Genomic DNA, 23,467 nt, shown 5'->3' with positions numbered 1-23,467 from the left:
TTATGTAATAGAATACAACATAATGAGTTCAGATAAACACTCTCAATTTGTAATCTTCCAAATGTACTAACAATAAGAAAATTTGAATTGATAATCAATCTGTCTTACTCAGTAATTAATGGAGTAAATAAGAGTGTAATGTAATAGCCCGCTGAATTGCCTTCACGGTCGACAAATCATGTGCCTTGGCGTAAAAGTTTGGCCAATTGCGAAGAGTGCCAGAAATGCTAGTCGAAGTGGAAAATTTGAATCGATCTATTGGTGCGCCAGTTTTTGAGCTGTAGATCGTGAAATTACCTAAGAATTTTTTCAAAGAAAATCTCACTACACTATCGATAGAATGAAATATTGACTGATTTAGCTAAAAACTGACAAACATAAATAATTTCTCTTCTGAACATTCAGTAATCAATCAAAATCTTTTCAGATACCACAATCTTTCCTAGACACCGATTGGGTTTTGATGTTTATAATTATAATTCAATACCGGCAATAATTATAACTGCAGAATATTTTTTCAATGCGAGAGGTTTTAATAAAAGCAGCGAATCAAACAATCTCTCTCTCTCTCTCTCTCACACACGAGTTTTCCCTTTATAATAGCCAATTTGATGAATCATTGATTTGAAACAGAGCCACCGTTCTGTATTATTATTATTGTTTATAATAGTATTATTATTCTTATTCAAAGAAATACAGCAATAGCATTCGAAATAGACATAGTCAACTCTTAATCTACCTTTTTTCACATATCTCTTTCAACTTCCCTTCACCACCAACTTTCTTATCTAACTTATTTTAACTATCTATCTATCTTATTTTAACTATCCTCCAACTTATAGGAAATAGTGACAAATTCTAGTGAATCACACTCCTCTTCCTTCTTCCATCCCTTTCTTTTTTTCTTCTGTTTTTCCTTTCTTTTTCATCCTCTAATTCTATTTTTTCTTAACTTTTTTGTCGAACTTCTTCATTATATCTTTTCCTTTTCTCAACTGCACTTTCATTTTCATCTTTCCAGTGGAGTGTTAGTGAAAATTATATCTATGATAATTTTTTCCAACGATCATGAACGGTTTAAACTTGGCCGATTTAAGTGGATATAGAAAAATATTGTATTATCGAATACAAATAGCATTTCATCTTCATACCGTTCATTCATTTTTCAAATTGTACTGTAAAGAATTAATTGAAGTTTGCTCTATCGTTGATATCATGAATAATTATGAACCAATTATGCTACAAAAATGATTACGCGACATTTGCAACCCTGAACTCTAGACTAACAATGAGAAATAAAGAAATGTACAACACTATCATTCATTTATTTTGTATAGGCCAACTAAGGACCACAGTAATTCACCATTAACCATTATCATAAACGCTATCATTATTATTATTATTTACATTGGTCTCCCGCTTTCGCCTCCAATACTCTTTCATCCTCGCACTCTGAGCGATTCGTCTTTCTAACGACCAAGTTTCAATTCTGGGTTCTTCTGGGAAAACATCGAAATTAAGCTGATTCCGTAGCCCTGCTCTGATTAGTAAATATGCCTGTTATATTTAATTTTTGCATAATATCCTTCTTAGACTCTAAAAACCAGTTCAATTTGGATCTCCCACTTATTTTCTTGGGGGTTCATGGAAGATATTTACAGTTACACCACATGACAAATTAAAATTAAAGAAAATGAGAATATTATTTTCCAAGAAATTCCTTTCTTTTTCTGGGTCATTGTAAACTGATGGTACAGAATAGCATTGTTCCTGACTTGCTATTTCTACCTGGATAAGTGACACCGAAACCCTTCTATTGTCTAGCTTTACTGCTCCAACACATCTCGTTTATTGTTAGATGTCTCGGGAATTCCCCAGGTTAGTTAGGCACATTTTCAATGTCAGAGTTGATGTACAGTACAAATACATGCCTACTCTATCTGGATCATGAATTACAATTTCAAACAATGATGAATTTATCATTGATGAATATGCATTCTCATCTGAATTGATAAGAACATTTCTAAACCCATTGTAAAAAACAGATTTTACATTCCCCATAATCGCAATGACGGTTAAACACTTTTAGACTATTGAAATGAAATTCATTATCCAGATAGAGTAGACATGTATTTGTACTGTACATCAACTCAGACATTGAAAATGTGCCTAACTAACAGGATCAATAATAATTATAGAATGAAGAATATGTATGAGTTGATGCATACTCAACAAAGAGAAGAAAATTAATGAAAAAGCAATTCAAAGTACCCCAACAGCCAAAGAAAGTCAGTCTTATCAAGCAGTGTTGCGTGTAATGCCTCTTTTTCAGGAGTCCTGTACGGTCGCAGGTCTCGACTGTCGGGGCTGTACGAAAATTGGAGAGGCCTCAACTGTCGCCTAACGCAGGCGACATTTGATGCCTCTTTTTCAGGAGTCCTCTACCGTCGCAGGTCTCGACTGTCGGGGCTGTACAAAAATTAGAGAGGCCTCAACTGTCGCCTAACGTAGGCAACATTTGAGGCCTCTTTTCCAGGAGTCCTCTACCATCGCTGGCCTCGAATGTCGCAGGTCTCTACCGTCGCTGGTCTCGACTGTCGCAGGACTCTTCTGTCGTTTGCCTCGTTTGACATCGACCCAATTTTTCACTGAGCCACAGTAAGGCCTCTTTCACACGATAGGAGACGTGCAACTTGAACACTGAACAGTGTTCTCGTTTTTTTGTCGAAGTACATTGAGTCAAATCGTGTCTTTCACATGGTGACTCCTATCCAGGAACCTCGTTTTGTCACGTCTTTTCCCCTCGAGGCAAGCAGAGGCAAGATCTAACAACTACGCCGCCGTTTCCACAAAGTATGACTCATCACTTTTTTCTCAAAGTCTAACTTCCTTAAAAATATAGATAGAAGATTTCTGATTTCGGATTTGGATTCAGCGACCCCAAATTCTTTAAAGCGTAAGTCCCGTTTTCGAAAATATCCGAAAACAAGGAAGTTATGGCTGTTTTTAATAAAGCTTTCTATTATCATATAATTATACGGTAAAAACGAACAGGTACTGTACTATACAGTACGTAAGTACTCTAGCTATTATAATACAACTTACACTGTATTCGTGTAGGAAATTTGGTAGGTTATTTATCTTGATTTCTGGAAATACCCCAAAATAAGGGAGTAAGATAACTTTGAAAAACCAAAGTTTTCCTGCCGATTGAAGAAACATTAAAAATTAGTCTACAAGACATATTATGTCTTAGAATAAAAACGTGTAACAAATATCAGATCACTATTCAAGCTATCAAGCTTTTCATAAATTTCATAAGTTTGTGTCGACGGTATATGACATAAAAGGCAAATGCTCGCGCTTGGTCCATAGTTCTACGACTGAGGAATGAGGATTTAGGTCAGCAACTAAAATCGACAAGCCATGATTGTCAATCTTACTCATGATACAAAGCTTTGTACTATGATACATGGTTTTCATTCCGTATCATTCTTTAATAAAAATAAAACAAGATTCCGGTTTCAAAAACTTCTTAAAACCTTTGCCTGTCCCTTTGTGAGGCAGGAGTATTATTATCTTAGTATGTACTATATAATCATATGATAATGGAAAGCTATATTAAAAACAGCTATAACTCCTTGTTTTCGGGTATTTTTGAAAATGGGACTTACGCTTTAAAGAATTTGGGGTCGCTGAATCCAAATCCGAAATCAGAAATCTTCTATCTATATTTTTAAGGAAGTTAGACTTTGAGAAAAAGTGATGAGTCATAGGTTTGAGCAAACGTCGGCATAGTTGTTAGATCTGTCGGCTTATTCGTAAGATCCCCATGTGAAAGTACAGGAGAGCTGCAAAATATGAAATATGATCTTCTGTAATATGATATTCCAGGAGCGAGGTCTCTGCCGTGTGAAACTGGAGTCCTGTACGGTCGCAGGTCTCGACTGTCGGGGCTGTACGAAAATTGGAGAGGCCTCAACTGTCGCCTAACGCAGGCGACATTTGATGCCTCTTTTTCAGGAGTCCTCTACCGTCGCAGGTCTCGACTGTCGGGGCTATACAAAAATTAGAGAGGCCTCAACTGTCGCCTAACGTAGGCAACATTTGAGGCCTCTTTTCCAGGAGTCCTCTACCATCGCTGGCCTCGAATGTCGCAGGTCTCTACCGTCGCTGGTCTCGACTGTCGCAGGACTCTTCTGTCGTTTGCCTCGTTTGACATCGACCCAATTTTTCACTGAGCCACAGTAAGGCCTCTTTCACACGATAGGAGACGTGCAACTTGAACACTGAACAGTGTTCTCGTTTTTTTGTCGAAGTACATTGAGTCAAATCGTGTCTTTCACATGGTGACTCCTATCCAGGAACCTCGTTTTGTCACGTCTTTTCCCCTCGAGGCAAGCAGAGGCAAGATCTAACAACTACGCCGCCGTTTCCACAAAGTATGACTCATCACTTTTTTCTCAAAGTCTAACTTCCTTAAAAATATAGATAGAAGATTTCTGATTTCGGATTTGGATTCAGCGACCCCAAATTCTTTAAAGCGTAAGTCCCGTTTTCGAAAATATCCGAAAACAAGGAAGTTATGGCTGTTTTTAATAAAGCTTTCTATTATCATATAATTATACGGTAAAAACGAACAGGTACTGTACTATACAGTACGTAAGTACTCTAGCTATTATAATACAACTTACACTGTATTCGTGTAGGAAATTTGGTAGGTTATTTATCTTGATTTCTGGAAATACCCCAAAATAAGGGAGTAAGATAACTTTGAAAAACCAAAGTTTTCCTGCCGATTGAAGAAACATTAAAAATTAGTCTACAAGACATATTATGTCTTAGAATAAAAACGTGTAACAAATATCAGATCACTATTCAAGCTATCAAGCTTTTCATAAATTTCATAAGTTTGTGTCGACGGTATATGACATAAAAGGCAAATGCTCGCGCTTGGTCCATAGTTCTACGACTGAGGATGTGAGGAATGAGGATTTAGGTCAGCAACTAAAATCGACAAGCCATGATTGTCAATCTTACTCATGATACAAAGCTTTGTACTATGATACATGGTTTTCATTCCATATCATTCTTTAATAAAAATAAAACAAGATTCCGGTTTCAAAAGCATCAAAGTCGCCAGGCTGGTCTGAGCTATTCATGACTTTTTTTCAGTATGCATTATCAACTCAGCAGTTCTAATACACAGACATCACTACTAGTCAATAATTGCTGGGAATTTAAAGTGATATTCAACGATTTGAACCTGATAAATTGGAGTGTTGAATGACAACTGAAATTTAGTGAATTTTACTGTACAACATTCCTTTTCCTCCTATTTTATTGGGTGATGAGTAGAGATGATTTATGATTTCATATTTGGATTCATCTTTTCATAGTTCAATATTTTTTTGGAAAACTAGAACTTTTAAAAATTGAAAATGTTTATGTTTAAACTTCTCAGGTGTTCAAAAACTTCTTGAAACCTTTGCCTGTTCCTTTGTGAGGCAGGAGTATTATTATCTTAGTACGTTTACTATATAATCATATGATAATGGAAAGCTATATTAAAAACAGCTATAACTCCCTTGTTTTCGGGTATTTTTGAAAATGGGACTTACGCTTTACAGAATTTGGGGTCGCTGAATCCAAATCCGAAATCAGAAATCTTCTATCTATATTTTTAAGGAAGTTAGACTTTGAGAAAAAGTGATGAGTCATACTTTGAGCAAGCGTCGGCGTAGTTGTTAGATCTGTCGGCTTATTTGTAAGATCCCCATGTGAAAGTACAGGAGAGCTGCAAAATATGAAATATGATCTTCAGTAATATGATCATCCAGGAGCGACGACTCTGCCGTGTGAAACTGGCCTAAGGAATGTCATTGCCATCCACACTAATTTTGTGAATCGATTCAAGGTCAATATTGTTTATAAGACGAGAATATCCAATTATAATGGGTTGTGTTTTGATGGGATTAAGCTTAAGGCCATTTTTCTTTGTCTATTCCACTATCGAATTGATATCCTGATTCATTACAAAATATTTGTATATTAATGGAAATAAAATTTATTTGTATTAATACAAATAAATTTTATTTCCATTAATATACAAATATACAATGTAATCAATAAAATGTACATAATAATCAAAAATAATAAATGAAATTTACTACAAATATAATAAATTGCATTTTTTTGGAAATTAACCTATTCAACTATGGGAAACCCATGTTCTAGAGCAGGTGTAGTAGTAATACAATTAAATTTAGAGTGGGGGTGCAAATACATTGGATAAGTGCATATTGTTCGAAATTATGTTTTCTATATTATGTCTTCCAATTGTTGTGATCCAGTTTTTAACGGCGCATTTAAATTTTCTTGAGTTTTCTATTATCTTGATGTGTACAGGAAGTAAACTGTGGAGTTTTGGTGCTAGGTGGTTGAAGTGTCGTTGGTATGTTGCCTTCCAAGCCACGTTCGTGATAAGTAGGCTTTTATTTCTAGTGTTATGACAGTGGTTTCTATTTTGAAAGCTTTCTGGGTTCTTGTACAGTCTGCAACTAATTTCTAGGGAGTAGAGTTGTCTTGCGTCCATCAAACCAAACTCATTGTAGAGCTGGTCTGATGGATAACGAGGTGGCTTCTGCTTGATTATTTTAATTATTAGTTTTTGAACTTTTATAAGGGGGTCGAGGTGAACGTAGTTTGTTCCTCCCCATCCTACAATTCCATAGGTAAGCAAAGACTGAACTAAGGAATAGTAGACCATCTTCATGCACTTCTCGTCTAGAATTTTTCTCAGCATTTTGAACTTGAATATTATTTTTCTTAACTTCTTGCAGAAGTTGATGATCCCAGCGTAGAAAAGAATCTAGTATAATGTCGAGGTATTTTATTGTTGGTTTTCTGTGGATAGTGAATGCCGTGGTGTTGGAAAAGTTGACTGTTAGAAGGTTTTCTGTGGACTGTCCATGTTGTGTAGTTGAGAGAGTAAGAAAGTGGGTCTTGTCATAGTTAAGAGTGAGCAATGATGTAGCCAATGTGAGATTTTCTGTATTCCAGTTTCAGCTTTACTCCATGCTATTGGCCACGTTGGTCCTGAAAACAAAAGAACTGTGTCATCTGCAAAGGTGGTGATATTGCCTTCAATTTCCATACTGCACAGAGGATTTATATAAAATCAAGATGAGTGTTGGACCAAGGACTGTACCTTGCGGTACTCCATATTCAACTTTGAGCTTGCTGCTTCTTTGTCCATTGACTCTGACACTCTGGGTCCGGTTTGACAAGTAGCTTTTGAATAGATCCCATGCCACTCCTCTGATTCCATAGTTCTAGTCTCTCCAGCAGAATATCATGTGACACAGTATCAAATGCTTTTTTCAGGTCCAGGAAAATTGCCAGTGGTTTCTCCTCACAGTTGATTTTTTCTGTTATTTGTGAAATTACATTGTGGATTGCATCATTGGTACTACAGTTTGATTTGAAGCCATATTGATTTGGTGATAAAATATGTTTCTTTTCAAGGAAGTTAATAAGTCTTGATTTGATACATTTCTCAAAAAATTTTGCTAATATATTTAAAAGTGATATTGGTCTATAACAGTTCAAATCTTTCTTGTCCCCTGCTTTAAAAATTGGGCATATAATAGCTTCCTTCAAGCATTGAGGAAAGGTACCTTATCCTAGGATTTTATTGGCAATCAGTGTTAATGGTCTTGCAAGAGCTATACTGTTCTGTTTGAAGAGCTCTGGTCTGAAGTTATCTGGGCCTAGTGCGCTGTCTGATTTGAGACTGCTGATTATTTTTATCATTTCTTCTTCATCTACAGGTGTAAAAATATTGTCTCACATACTCTAGTGTTTGTAACTGTGGGTTCGTCTGCAGGTTGTTGATTGTTAAATATATTTTGTGCCAGTTCAGATCCAATATTTTTGAAGAATTCGTTGAAAACTTTTGCAATGTCTTCATCATTCTCTCCCAGTTTCAATTCTCTTGTACATCCAGTTTTTTGATTTGTGTTCTTGGTCTCTGAACTTCAGTTATTCCACGTATCACCTTCCATGTCAGCTTTGCATCTCTTAAGTTTCCAAACATGTGGGAAAAATATTGTTTTTTTGCTTCTTCTATAACTCTAGTTAATAGGTTTCTGAATTTCCTGTAATATTGGTGTAGTTGCAGATTTGATATATTTATTCTACATTGTTTGTGAAGTTTATCTCTTCTCCTTATTGATGTTATTATTCCCACTGATATCCATGGCTTGATTTTCTTCTTTCTATTTGGAACGAAGTAAGCTTTCTTACATTCTTTCACGTGCTTATTCATTATAGTGAGAAACTCTTTCAATGCGCCTTCAGTACTATCCTGCATGTGAATGGAATCCCATGTTTCTTCCACAAGCAGTGATGAAAACTTGACTTTGTTGAAGACTTCTCTGTTTTGCTTCTTCTCTGCATTATCAATATCTTTGTTGCTTCTTATTCCTAGAATAGTGATGTAGTGGTCTGTTATTGAGTTTTGAAAAACTATTGGCATCAGGTCTTTTTTTTGAAATTCACTAAAATGTGATCCAAGCATGGACGCGAGTAGGCTGTTTAATACAGTGAGCAAAACCAAATTCACTGTGTAAGTTCTCATAATCATGCAGTTGACGATGCTTGTTTGGTTCTATGGTGTTAATATTGGAGTCTTCTACAACTACATGGGAATATTGACTTGATCCCTCGAACAGATGTCTCATACCGTTGATGTATTCTGTCAAATCTGGGTTGGAAGGTGACCTACGGTATATATTGCAGTAATGACAAATATACATTCTTGAGTTTCGAGGCGGAGATTTAAACAGTTGGAGTGTCGAATTTCTGGCTCCTCAACTTCAACGTTAATATCAGTTTTAATGTATACAATAACTCCATCATTCTGTAGATGATTCTTCTCTGTTGCATATAGATTGTAGTTACTTATTATGCGTGGAGTTGTATTGCAAGAAATCCAGCATTCTGTTAATACAATTACATCAAAGTCACACTGTAAGTCCTCTAATTGGATCAGGAACTCGTCAACATTCTTGTTGTAAATTCTGATATTGAAACTAATTATTCTCAGGTTGAACTGTTCCAAGCAATCAAACACATATTTAGGATCCAGGGTTGCAATATCATTTATATCATCTGAGTCAAGCTCTTCTACCAGATTATTCATCAATTTTACAATGTTTAGTATTGGCTTCTCCTTCTAAGTTTTTTATGTTCCATACCAAAAGCTCTTTTTCTGTCCTGTCCTTCACTCTATCAATAATATCCTGTACTGTATCATTGTAGCCTGTTGTAAGATATCTGAAGCTTTCTGTATGACTGGATATTGCGACAATAGCGTGTGATACACTGTTATAAATTTTATTGTCTCTTGTGTCAATCCTCACTAACACTACATCCTTTGATGTGAGCCCCTGCGCTTCGTGAATTGTGTTAATTCTTTGGGACTTATATTCCTTCATGCGATCAGTGAGAATTTTCTTCTCCTTTTGTGTAAATGTAAGGATTAGAGTATCTTCCTTCAGCTGATGAGTTTCGCCGTTTTTGAAAGTTGGAAGTATTGATCTCACTTGGGCGTTCTTTGTGCTGATTCTTGGGTAGAATGATTGAAGCGCAAAACAGACATCCACTGGACACCGCTTAGTTACTGTTATATATTCTTCCGGCTCACAGAAATCTGAAATTTTGTTCCACTTGGTAACTACTTGTGATCTCTATATATGGAATCTGGTTAGAGTCACCCACAACTATTATTTCCACTGCTCCACTTAATTCTGCAATAAAGCCAATGTAACCTGCATGCATCATTAGCCCCTCATCAATGAATACTTTTTCATATTTCTTGCCTGTATTATTGATAATATATAATGATACTGTCCTGTAGTCTGTTCTAAGCTGGATAGGTGTGTTATGACTGGCGTATTGTGCTGAGACTGAATCTCTTATATCCTTTATGCTTGCTCTAGTTTGAGTTAAAACTAAATATTTTCCTGGAGAGTGCTTTCGTATTATATACGTAGATTTTCCACAACCAGGCACTCCTTCTATCCAACTGATTTGTGGGAATCTGGGCTTATTGATGTGAATTTTATTAATTCTACTTATTAGCTCGCCATCTAGCATAAGCTCTGTATCTCTAGTGACTAATATGAAATTTTCAGTTGTTTTGAACTTATTCTCCTCTTCTAAGAATTCAACATATTTGCCTCCTTCTTCTAGACTGTATCCCATTCGGTATAGAGTGTTTGTTTTTGAAAGAATTTTTTTCATTTCATTATCAAATATGTTCATATCTTTTCTTTTTACTCCATCAATTGCTCTACTTGTCACGTCATGACATATACCATTGAGAATCTGCTTTAAATTTTAGCATTTTCAGCATCAGCCTTTTCAAGGAGGTTACGAAGTTCTATCATTGTATTAACATATCTTTCGTACTTTGACACACCCTCGAAAAATCCAGCAGGATACTCTGTAGCATTAGCATTATATCGACTTGGTATTTCTAATTCCTTGATTATAAAATACAAAACGTAGGGCTTCATTCTCCAATACAGAACTCAACATACTTATTGCCGGTATATCTTGAATTGCATTGTTGAAAATATCAATTCCTACTATTAAGGGGTAATTAACTAAACTCCAACTGTTCAGAAGAGCAAGTGTATTAATGAATCTCTGATGAGCTTGTTCGTTTGTTTCTATAATGAATACTTGACAATTAGATTTTCCAGAGAAAACTTTTATATACTCTGCTTCAGTGTTAGTAAGTTGTTGCCATTCATTCAGATCAATTTTCGAGCATTTTAAAAATTTTGAGAGACCCTTAGATAACAGCATGCTGTTGCCTTCCTTGCATGCAAAAGAAATAACTAAATCTACATATTCTCCATAATTATAAACAAGATTAGTTCTACTTTTTGGGGTTTTTACAGTCATGTTGCAATTTTTCAATTTGTTAAGCATCTCACATATATTTCTACTAGAGGTATTATTCATATTATTCTGTGCAACAATAGAAACTTTTTTGTTTACTGAAGCGTTGCACGGTATTATGAAAATAGTTTTTAATACCCATAGTCGGTCTTTTCTACTAGTTTCCATATTCTGGACAGCTTTTGTCACTAACTTTGTGGTTTGCTGGATTTTTTTGTTTTTTGCAATTAGCAAATACTTCTTTCTTGTTTTAATTTGGACATGCGTTGATTTGATGACCAGTTTGCGCACAGTGGCTGCATTGCTGATTACAGTGACGGCCAATATGATTTGATGGTGGCAGCTCTGGCATCTACTAACAGACACGTAGTCCTTAACTACGCTCCAACTCCAATCTATATATAATTATACTTTCCTCATATTTTTGAGTCTGTTCCTTATATCTGCTACACACTCCACCACCCAATTAACCTGATTTTTGTCTTTTGGACCAATCTTGAAAATTGGCTTGAATGAATTTTTGAATTGCTCGATCTGCATTGAATCTTGCAGATTCCTATTATAAACTTCGTTGACTAATTATTCCTTACTCAGCTCGGCAGGGGCATTATAAATTACTAATTTAGGTCGTATTTTATGTGGCTCACTTACCTCAAATTCAGCATTTCTTAGTGTAGACTCACCAAAAATTTTATTTTGGTCCACACTAGAGTCCATCACTAGAAGCACTCCCCCACCCCGCAGCACATTGATCGCTTTTTTTTTATTTTCAATGAGTTCTCATTGGAAATAGTTTTTTTCAGGTTGTCACTTATTTCTGTCTATGCCCTGGATGTTCTTCGGTTTAATCAAAACAGTTTTTTCCTTGGGTATTGGTCTGCTCCTCTGTTCACTCATCTTCTCGGCAGTTACTCCTGGCTTCTTTTCTTCCTTCTTCTTGGGTAGTTGAACCGTTTCGGCGTAGGTTGGCTTATTCTGGATTGGTGTTGGAATTGAGAAATTTGATGTTAGCTTCTCAATTTTTTCCTCAATCTTACATCTATCCTCGTTTTGTCAGCTGACACTTCACTGCTTTCACTGGTTTTTCGTGCCATGATTTTCAATTCAAAACAGCTTCAGAAAATACTCGTACTCGGCCTTAGATATTTTTCTCTTCTCAAATAGTTTTGAGCCCCACACCTTGAAAGATAATTATTGTAATTTCTCAAGTTCATTATATTTATCACTCGACTCCATTTGTCCTGAATTATTTATATTTTCACTTTCTTCACTCGACTCCATTTGTCCTGAGTTATTTATATTTTCACTTTCTTCAAACTCCGATGCTAAAAATTGTGATAGTTTTTCTGGTGATCCCATTTCATATCGAAATCACCGTTCCGAGCGTTGACCCAGTTTCACGAATCATTAACGAATACTATTTCACTAACGAAAATTTTGTACACTCACGCAAAATTTTGCTGACTGAACTAAAGACTACGACTAACAATGAAAACGATGTTCACTCTACGACTGCTGAACTACTACTGTTTCTTAACTACATTATTCCAACTGTTTCATTAATTTTTGTTATGGGACAGCTTGAATAGATTTGAAGGTCGTCTGCATAAGTATGGAAACTGGAGAATTTGATAATGGAAGAAAGGTCATTAGCATACAAAGTGAAGAGGAGAGGGCCTAAAATTGAACCTTGTGGTACTCCATGCATAACGTTTTTCCAAGTTGACTTTTTGTCACCGACAGATACACATTGTTTCCTACCTAATAGATAGGATTTGAAACAAACTAGCGAGTTGTGACTGAAACCAAGAATAGCCAACTTATTCAAAAGGACTGTATGATCAACAGTATCGAATGGTTTAGAAAAATTAAATAGGGTGAGGATGGTGCATTTTCTTTGGTACATAGCTAACCTTATATCATCAGTGACACGAAGCAGAGCTGTCTCAGTTGAATGGAATTTCCTAAAGCCTGATTGAAAGTTATGAAGCTTACTATTGTTGTCTAGAAATTTTACAACTTGAGCATGAATGAGTCTTTCTAGCACTTTGTACAATGCAGGTAGAATACTGATTGGTCTAAAATCCTCAACCTTATTGGGAGATGGAACTTTATTTAGAGGGCGAACCAGAGCAAACTTCCAGTTTTCAGGGAAATTGCCTTCTTCAAGTGACTTGTTGAAAATGTATGTAATGGTTGGTAAAACAGCAAATAACATCTTCTTGATAAATTTAATAGGAATTTTGTCTACACCCATAGCATTACTATGAATACGTTGAATTGCTTTGAAAGTGTCTTCTTCTGAGATTGGATGGAAATGAAATTGATCAGTAATTGGTAAATCCAAGTTTGTAACTTGCTCTTCAAGATCATCGATATGATTAGCAATGACAACTTCGTCGCGTTGGGACTCAGACTCGTCGCGTTTCGCACTCAACTTCGTCGAGTGTGAAACGAAATGGTCATTTATATTGTTCAATGGTAAGTCAATTTGGGGATTCGATTTCTGTTTGCCAAGCCCGAATTCTTTTATTCTCCCTGCCAAAGTTATTTAGTCTTGCCTATTGTTTGGCATGAACGAATTCAAGTAACTAATTCTTTGAGTTCCGTAATTCCTGTTTAACTCTATTTCTAAGGCTCCTATACTCAATCAAACTGTCCAAGTCAAATGTCTTTTTAAATTTTCTATGTGCTTTGTCTCTACGTCCCATTATCTTAAGTATGTCTTCAGTCATCCACGGTACTCGTCGTTTTCTATTAATCCTCCTTGTCACATAAGGTGAATGTTTGTCATACAAAGTCAAAGTCCAATTCTCGAAAGTCTTTCCATGTCATCAACTGAGGGTAACGCTTCAATTTGATGCCATGGAGTCTGAGCCACATCAGTCAGGAAGGCGGCTTCATCAAAGTTTTTGAAGTCTCTATAAGTGATAATTTTCTGTTCTCGCTTAGGTATCTTATGGGAAAGTACACAGTAGATCAAATCATGTCCAGAAATAGCTGGGACTGGGATTTGGCCTGCTTGAACAACCTCGTTGGGATCACTAACAATGAGAAGGTCAATGAGTGTGTCTGATTCATTAGTATGATGAGTTGGATCGAGAGGTAAAATAGTCATGTTTAGGCATTGGAAAATAGTAGTCAGTTGAAAGTAGTCAAAGTTACGATTTGTCATGTTCAAATCGGTGTTCATATCCCCCATAACTAGTATACGGCTATAACAAGGCATAAGAGAAAGCAAGGCATTTTCGAAATCTGTAAAATGACCTATTTTTGGTGGGCGATAACAGATACCAACGAGTAATTTATCAGTACTAGATAAGGATAATTCAAGTAGCATCAACTCTGGTCTGGAACAAAACTCTTGTTTAGACGATGTGATTAAAACTTTTGTTTTGATACCATCTTTCACATAAATTGCTACACGCTTTATTTAATTTATCATTCCGGAAAAGATTATATCCAGGTAATGCAACAAAATTTGATGAAATACTAGGCTTCAAAAATCATTCGGAAATTCCAATTATATTGAAGTCCTGAAAACGGAAGATTGCTCTGAGTTCATCAATGTGGCAGCTGAGGGATTGGACGTTAAGGTGAGCAGCCTTGAAAAGTTTTTTGAAAGAGTGGAGCTCATTTGCTAGAAACATACCTGCGTCATTATTACTATTATTGAAATAATCATACCTACTTGAGGGCGAGCGAGCTGACGTGTCAGTGAGAGGCATCATGGAAGCAGCAGACCAACCGTGAACCGACCTCAGAACGACACATGACGGGGAAAATGGGGATGAAACTGATAAAACTTAACCGAAATGAAAAAGTCTCTTGATTCGAGTGCATTCTGTATGCCTTGACAGTTCGGCTCCCTTCACTATTTAAAAACACTAGTTCAAAAAATTCACTAAACACAATAACATGTAGATGTTGTGATCTGTGGAGTTCCGGTGATGAATAATCCTAATGGTGAATAAGATGAAGATTGAGGAAGAACTGGTAGTGGGAGATCTAGTTTAAGTGGAGATAGCGCGAGTGGGTATCCAGTAGTGGAAGATCGAGTCAAAGTGAAGATTGTGCGAGAAGGAATCCAGTAGTGGAAGATCGAGTCCAAGTGAAGACAGAGAGAGATGGAATCCAGTGGTGGAAAATCGAGTCCAAGTGGAGATAGAGAGAGATGGAATCCAGTAGTGGAAGATCGTGTTCAAGGTGGAGATAGAGCGAAATGGGATCCAGTGAAAACTGCAAAAGAGAAGAAAAAGCCAGCAGAAAAACGAAAAATCTTTGAAGAAAGTTATCAATTGAGAAAAGATACATAATACAACTGATAATGAATAATATTTGCATAAAATGGAAGAGGAATAGTATGATTTAATGTGAGGAAGAATCGAATATCAAATATGGATATTAGTAGAAAGAGAAAAGGTAGAAAGAGAAATAGAGATAGAAAGAGAATTAAACATTTGAACATGCTGGATAGCTAGTGGAAAAATCACAGGGAAAATAATGATAATAATAGGAAAGAAGAGAAGAGAAAGAAGGAATGTGCACAATCGAGAAGAACTTATGAAACTGAACTATAGAATAAGAAATAGAACATCGTATTGTGATCTTGAATTTATCAAGGAAAGAAGAAGAAGAAGAAGAAGAAGAAGAAGAAGAAGAAGAAGAAGAAGAAGAGAAGAAGAAGAAAAGAAAAAGAAAGAGAAGAAGAAGAAGAAGAAGAAGAAGAAGAAGAAGAAGAAGAAGAAGAAGAAGACGACGAAGGAGAATAGAAAAGAATAATAACCATCATCGCAAAAATCACAACTTTATAATAAATGTAATAATTACAACAATATTCTAGTAATCATAATAACTATAAGATTAAGAAGAGAAATGAGAAAGAAAAATAAGAAGTAGAGGAGACGATTGAGAAAGTGCTAGATTATTTCAGATGAGTTTTAAATAGGATTGAACGGTGAAATATGAAAAATATTATATAGTATTAAAAGTATAATTAACTATTGGGAGTTGCATAACGATAAAAGTAGTAAATTGAGTACTGTAATATTTTAGTGATGAATGTCTAAGATAACGTTAAATGAAACACATCCCCTATATAAGCATATGAACAGACAACCCACCCTTCTGTTCTATCAATAATTCTTCACACATTAGCTTCTATTGTTCGAGCTGTGGCAATAGTAGAAGATATCATTATGTACACCTAATATAGAAGAGATTACTATCTATACCTATAGATTACATCTATATCTATAACGTATGTTAATCATCCAATTTATTTAAAATCCAGCATTTCGAAAATTATTAATTATGGAAATAATTTTGGTAAGAGATGTAATAATTATTAGTAAGAATAGAGATAACGATTTTCTTAGTATCCTCTGGAGTATAGTAGTTGATGCATTGAACGTAGTTTTGGGAATTAATATCAAGATAAATTATTAATCAGTATTAACAAATGTGGATCTCCTTAGTTTGAAATAATTGTCTTATATATAATCATAAATAGCAGTGGAAAGATTCATTTATAGAACAGAAAGCCAGCTCATGAAAAATGCCAAGGTATATCTACTGTGAAATCTATTAATACGAATTTCCTATTATTGTAGTGAAGGGCACCTTAGTCATCGAATCCTCAAATGATTTAATTTACCTTTATTTTTTGAAGGTCGGTCATCCACTCGACTGTGTGGACCCTCTTGGATCCTTCCTCGCCGATAGAGATCTTGATCCTCCCGTCAGATGACCAGACATTGTGCCCATGACGGTCGGCCGCAGCGTTGAGGATCTTGAGACGCTCCACAGTCAGATCCTCGCGAATGGTGACGTCAGAACCCTTCAGCTTCCTCTTAGCGTCGAAGATCATCTTCCTGGTCCGGTAGCTGCAGAGTCGAACTATGATGGGTCGGTCCTTAGGTTTCGCTTGCCCTTGTTGAGGTGGTTGACGCCTTCCAACGCGATGCGAGCGGTTGACATCTGCCAGAGTCACGAGCACGTTCAGGTTCTTGTTGAAGACATCAAGCGCCAGCAGGTCCGTGTCTTCTTTGTCGCTCTCCGGGATCCCAAAAATACGTATTGAATGTCGGCGCCTGTATTGCTCGAGGTCGTCGACCTTCAGGTGACAAGACACCTCCAGCTCACGAATTCTATCGTGCAGCTGCTTGTTCTCCTCCTTCAATGCCTGAAGTTCCTCGAAAATAAACTTCACAGCCATTGAGACGGTATTTTGCACAGATTCTTCGATTTACTGTCAAATAATGCGGAGGGTCTCTTCAGACAATGATCCAGAAATAGCTGGAGAAGGCCCTGGCTTCGAAACATTGACCTAATTCTTCGGCGTGCCTCTGTTCGGTCGAACCATAGAGTACCGTTAGGTGGATTTACACTTTTACAGGCGAGAAGGTAGACTGAAGAATTAGGAATGTTTTTCAAGATAAATAAAAAGAGTGTAGGTTAATCAAAAATATAATTTCACTATTGAATTTAGCTCGAGAAACTGAATAACTTGATGTATAATTTGTAGTGAATTGAACTGTATAACCCTAGAAAACTAATAAGACTGGCGTCCATGATCCTGTCAAATAATTATGCCAAGGTACTTGTTGGAAGAAAAACGAGCAGAGCATTCCAAATAGAGCACGGGGTTAGACAGGGTGATGCATTGTCAGCACTTTTCAACTCAGTTCTGCACAAAGTAGTCCAAGAACTAGAACTCACAGGGAACATCCTTAAATCCAAGCAAGGTTTAGCCTATGCTGATGACATTGCGTTGGTTGCTCGAAATTCAGCAGCTCTGAAGGAAGCTTTTTTGACGCTAGAAAAAGAAGGACACACTATAGGTCTTGAAGTTAATACTAACAAGACCAAGTATATGAAGATGACCTCATCGCTGGCAAGACGAGCAGCACAAGATTTAGAAGTTGGGGGATTTAAATTTGAAAGTGTGGAGAGTTTTTCTTACCTTGTAACTTAACTGAATGTAAGCAATAACCTGAGTCAGGAAATTAAAAAGAGAATTGATCAGGGTAACAGAGCTTACTTTGCAAATAGAAGTTCAATGAAGTCAAAATGCACGAAAGTAAAACTATATCAAACACTTATAAGACCGGTAGTGACATACGGTTGGGAAACTTGGGTTCTCAACTTCCAAAATATGAACGCATTGAGGATTTTCGAAAGAATAGCAATGAGAAGAATCATGGCCCCATATGCGAAAATGGAGAGTGGAGAATCAGAAGCAATGCGGAGATAAGTAACATTCTGCGTGGAAATGACATAGTACGATTTATAAAGTCTAGAAGAATCGCTGGGACATGTCCAAAGAATGGAGAATAATAGGATGCAGAGGTAGATGCTTGTTGGAAGAATGGAAGGAACGAGGATAAGAGGTCGCCCGAGAACACATTGGCTGCAGGATGTGGAAAAAGATCTAGCTTGCCAAGGAGTGAGGAACTGGAAGAGAATGGTTAATCAGAGAGATGAATGGAGGCGAATTGTTGAGGAGGCCAAGGTCCACGCAGGGCTGTAGCGCTTCGTAAGTAAGTAATAGATTAGTTATTAGAAGCACCAGTTTCCCTCATAAAAGAATTCATCTCGGAACTTGGAGAGTTCCAGGGACGGAGATAGTAAATCAGATCGATCATGTATTAGTATCTGCCAGGCATGCTTCAGGGGTTCTTGATGTGCATACAATGAGGGGGCCAAATTGTGACTCTGATCACTTTATGGTTAGGGCTGTGATCAGATTTCGGCTGTCCAATATACGAAAGGAAAGAGGAATGAAAAGGTGCAAATGGAATGTTGATAGGTTGAAGGTAGATGATGAAAGGCAAAGATTTCAAAATAACTTGGAAGGGAAGCTTATGCAAATTGATGAGGAAGGAATGAATGTGGACGAAGAGTGGGGAAGGATACGGAAATGTTTAGATGGAGCAGCCCAAGAGACCATAGGAGTTAAGGCGATGGGAAGAAATCAGGAGTGGTTCGATAAAGAATGTGAGGAAGCGTTAGTTAAGGAAGAGAGATGATGCTAGGAAAAGGATGTTGCAAAGAGGTACAAGAGGCGCTAGAACCAACTACAATGACTTAAGAAGGCGAGCAAAGTCAATTGTGAGATCTAAAAAGCGTGAAGCAATGAAACAAAAGATCTCGCACTTGGACTCTTTGAGTGATATGAACGAGAGCAGAAAATTATACAGGGAAGTGAATCGGTTCAGGAAGGGGTTTCAGGCCAGGTTGAATGGGTGTAAGGATAAAAATGGATGTGTTGTTGATAATGAGAGGGTTTTGGAGAGGTAGACTGAGTATTTCGAGGGAGTGCTGAATGATGGAGAAGAGGAGCAACCAGGTCAGAGGTTTGAAACTCTGGTGAGAGAAGATGATGGAACTGCTGAACCCTCCTTCGATGAACTAGAGAAGGCAATAGCGACCCTGAAGAATAATAAAGCTCCCGGAGAAGATGGAATAGTGAGTGAGATGATCAAGAATGGAGGTGAATAATTGAAAAGAGAGATCTACGAATTCATTTTGATGGTTTGGAGAGAGGAAAGGATGTCAGATGATTGGAACACAAGTATAATCTGCCCAATTTTAAAAAAGGGGGATAAAATGATATGTGATAACTATAGATGCATCTCTCTATTGAGTATTGTATATAAGCTATTTACAAATATCCTTCTTCAAAGGCTTATCCCTTTTGCTGAGGCAATACTGGGGGATTACCGGGGTGGATTCAGAAAAGGCAGAAGCACAGTTGACCAGATCTTCACATTGAGGCAGGCAATAGAGAAGTGCATTGAGCACGACATAGCTCTTCACATGCTATTTGTGGATTATAAAAGAGCATTTGATAGTTTATGCAGGAGAAAGCTTCTTGAAGCCCTAAACAATAATGGACTGCCATCCAAAATGATTAAGCTCGTGGCAGCTACCCTGGATGAGACATACTCTAGGATAAGGATAGGCAACACTGTTGGAAGACGTTTCCATGTGAATGAAGTATGGGGTAAGGCAGGGAGATTCTCTGTCGGCATTAATGTTCAATTTGGCTCTACACGAGGCTGTCAAGGATATTACACATGAAAGAACTATCGTGAATCGATTGTGGCAGGTATGTGGATACGCAGATGATCTGGTCGTAATAGCAAGAACTGGGCCAGCACTAAGAGAAGCCTTCACGTTATTGGTAAATAATGGTGAGCCAATGGGGCTGAAGATAAATGAGGCCAGAACAAAGTATCTACGAGTGTCACCAGCAGTGGTAAGAGGGTGTGCTAGGAGCATGAAAATTGGGCACTACACATTTCAGCAAGTGGACGACTTTGTATACCTAGGAACGCTTGTGGCGAGTAGTGGGAGAGTCACAGCTGACTCTATAAGTAATCGAATCATGGCAGGTAACAGGTCGTTCTATGCTAGTTTGAAATTATTCAAGTCTCGACTATTGTCCAGAGCAACAAAAATGAAAATATATAAGGCATTAGTCAGGCCTGTAGTATGCTATGGCTCTGAGACTTGGAAACTCACTGCTGTGGACATAGAAAGGCTTCGAATCTTTGAAAGAAAGGTTATTAGGAGGATAGTGGGCCCTATTCACGAAAATGGAATTTGGAGAAGGAGAAAAAATAGCGAAATCGAGCGCTTCCTGGGGAGTGATTTATTAAAGCTGGCAGGATTAGGTGGATGGGGCACTTGGTGAGAATGGGTGATGAAAGGATTGCCAAATGTATATGAAGAGAAAGAATGTACAATAGAAGAAGATAAGGAAGGCCAAGTAATAGATGGACAGATGACGTAGAGCAGGATTTGAGAACGCTTGGACTGAAAAAGGCAGGCAGTCGATCGGGAGAGATGGAGAGGCTTTGTGAGGGAGGTCAAGCGTTGTAGCGACCTGTAGAGCTGAGGAGTAAGTAAGTATCTCTCTTGAGCATGAATTGGCCCTTTATAGAGAAGGGAGGTTTCAAAGTAGAAAGAAATTTAGGGGTAAAATGGTTTACGAATTACGAATGAAATTATGCAGATAAGAAATCTTTTGGAACTGGCGAAAATAACAGAGTGAGAATTTATAAGGACGTGCTGAAAAGAGTAAAGTTGTAGAAGCCAAAAAACATTATACAAGTGATTGAATTTCAATGGCATCTTATGAATCAAAGACTAGCTGGAAGGCCATTAATGAATTAAAAGGCAAGACGAAACCATCCACCACAAATATAGACCTATGAATGTCCCAAAATAAAATCTGCAGAGTAATGACGCTTCTTCATATTCGAACAGATCGAATTGTAGAAATAATGTCTTTTTGTTGCTGACTACTAGTAGTGAAATTCTCAAAATAATAAAATTTCTCAAAGCAAAAATAGTGTTGGATTTGATAATATTCCAGTAAATTTTATCAAAGAATGCAGTAATGAAATAGAAGATCCTATAGTTTTCATAGTAAATAATGCACTTTGAACTGGTATATTCCCAGATCTGCTCAAGACTGCCAAGGTCAGGCCATTATTGAAGCATGGGGTGAGAACAAATATAAATAATTATCGGTCAATTTCTATTCTATCATCTCTATCTTAAGTATTTGAGAAGTAGATTTATTGAAGGATAATGACGAGCTTGAACGGTGTGAAATCTTGAACGGTTTGAGTTGATCTCGCCTTGTCAGAATGGTTTTGTGAGAGGCAAATCGACAATAACTGCGGCAGTAACCTTCATTGAGAGTATTAATAAGTCATAGAAACATGGGCATCTTCAGCAATAATAAAATTCTAACCTAAATGCTTACCAGCCATGGGATCTCGATTAAGCCCCAACTTTGTAATGATGTATTGGGGAATATCAGCCTTGATTCCTTGGTTGATTTTAGCTTGGCCCTCAGCCTGTTCAAGTAGATGATAAAACTCTTCAGGATCGAATTCCAGACATTCTAACAGCCGCGCAGGTCTTGAAATTATCAATAACAGCTTTTTTATTATTCCCGAAAGCTGTGATGCTGCTTCAATCGATTTTTCTTTTGCCTGGAAAATATAATAAATTCAAATTGAAAAAACAGTTTTATTTTATCACATCAACATTTATTAAATTTGTTAACAGGACTGCAGCTTCGTGTTTAAACCAACAGATCTTCAGCTGTACTAAATAATAAATTATATCTCTACTCACTAGAAACCCTTTTTTTATTCAAAATAACCTAGTTTTCTCAATATATGAAGTATAGATGGTCCAGGCACGAAAAAAAGGTTAAAAATCAAGAAGCGTAATGGGTGTTGACTCCACTAGAGCAGCATAAACATTAAAAGCACAATTTCGGTACCTGCTACTGTACTAGGGAGACTGATAGTTAGCCTACTAACGACTAGTATGAATTCAATTCGGATCACGAGAGTTTATGGATTAAAGACTCCACTAGAGTAGCATTAACATTAAAAGCACAATTTCGGTAGCTGCTACTGTACTAGGGAGACTGATAGTTAACCTACTACTAACGTCTAGTATGAATTCAATTCGGATCACATGATTGAGCATCAGAAAGAATTATTATAGATGAAAACTTATAAAAAGAATCATACATACTAGATTAATTTATACATAAGCTGGCTCATATGGCAGATCGATTTCATTGGAGTGAGTGAATCAACAATTTTTTTATACAAATAAGTAAACCTATTTGAAAATCAAATCCTATTCTGTATCAGATTATACAGCAATATTGCAGTAGCAAGTCAATAGTTTCCAAATCCTTCTATAGGAAACGTGAAAAATATACTAAAAAATAATTATTTTCGTGGATTCAGTTGTTCAACTTGTGGTTGGGAATCTTAAAATCACAGCTCAGCAGTGCTTAAATTAAAACTGATAGAGAGGTCCAGTTTTACCGGGTTTACAATAATTGCATATAATTATTACATGGGTAGTATAAAATTTATAATCAACATGGTCGTAGATAAAAATATCAATAACTAGCAGGTAACCCGTGCTCCGCAAGGGTGTATTTTAAAATTTGAAAAACTGAAAACTTGATGTAATGAAATCTTCAAGAATTGAAAATAGACCTATAACCATCCCCGAATAATTAAGAATCTATAAGCAAAATGTCAAGTTAATCATTCCAGTAGTTCAGATGTGATGATACGTCAAACATATTTTTCCTATCCCGTAGTATAAGCCAACATCCTATCCCGTGTGTAAGCCAATTCTTTCCTTTATTATAGTGTAGATGAAGATGAAAGACACAATGAGCCGTAAGCACATGCAAACGATCTTGTATTGAGTGAATGCTTTCTTCAAGTTGTATCTGATGATTACAATTGAGAGCAACGCTCTTGTTAGTGGTTTGATCCAAATAGTTTTCATATCGAGAATACAATTTGCTCAGACTACAAATGCATGCTATGCAATAGGTGTTCATACTCCACGCTCATAAGCATGTGTTCATTTTCATTTTACGGTATATTTTGTCTAGCTTATATACTATATTATTATATATTATTCTATCATC

General features: G+C 36.7%; 1 protein-coding gene across 1 annotated transcript in view; it reads right to left on the bottom strand.

Moving 5' to 3' along the window:
- Positions 1 to 23,467, bottom strand: part of LOC111047009 (microtubule-associated serine/threonine-protein kinase 3) — a 118,621-nt gene that overhangs the window by 83,057 nt on the left and 12,097 nt on the right. The window contains exon 7 of the mRNA XM_039441875.1: positions 21,755 to 21,986. Coding sequence (XP_039297809.1) covers positions 21,755 to 21,986 — 232 coding nt within the window. The remainder of the gene's footprint in view (positions 1 to 21,754; positions 21,987 to 23,467) is intronic.

This window comes from Nilaparvata lugens, chromosome X (genome assembly GCF_014356525.2).
Source record: "Nilaparvata lugens isolate BPH chromosome X, ASM1435652v1, whole genome shotgun sequence".
Classification (NCBI taxonomy): Eukaryota; Metazoa; Arthropoda; class Insecta; order Hemiptera; family Delphacidae; genus Nilaparvata; species Nilaparvata lugens.
Note: the sequence above shows the minus strand (reverse complement) of the source record. Positions and strands in the feature narration are given on the sequence as shown.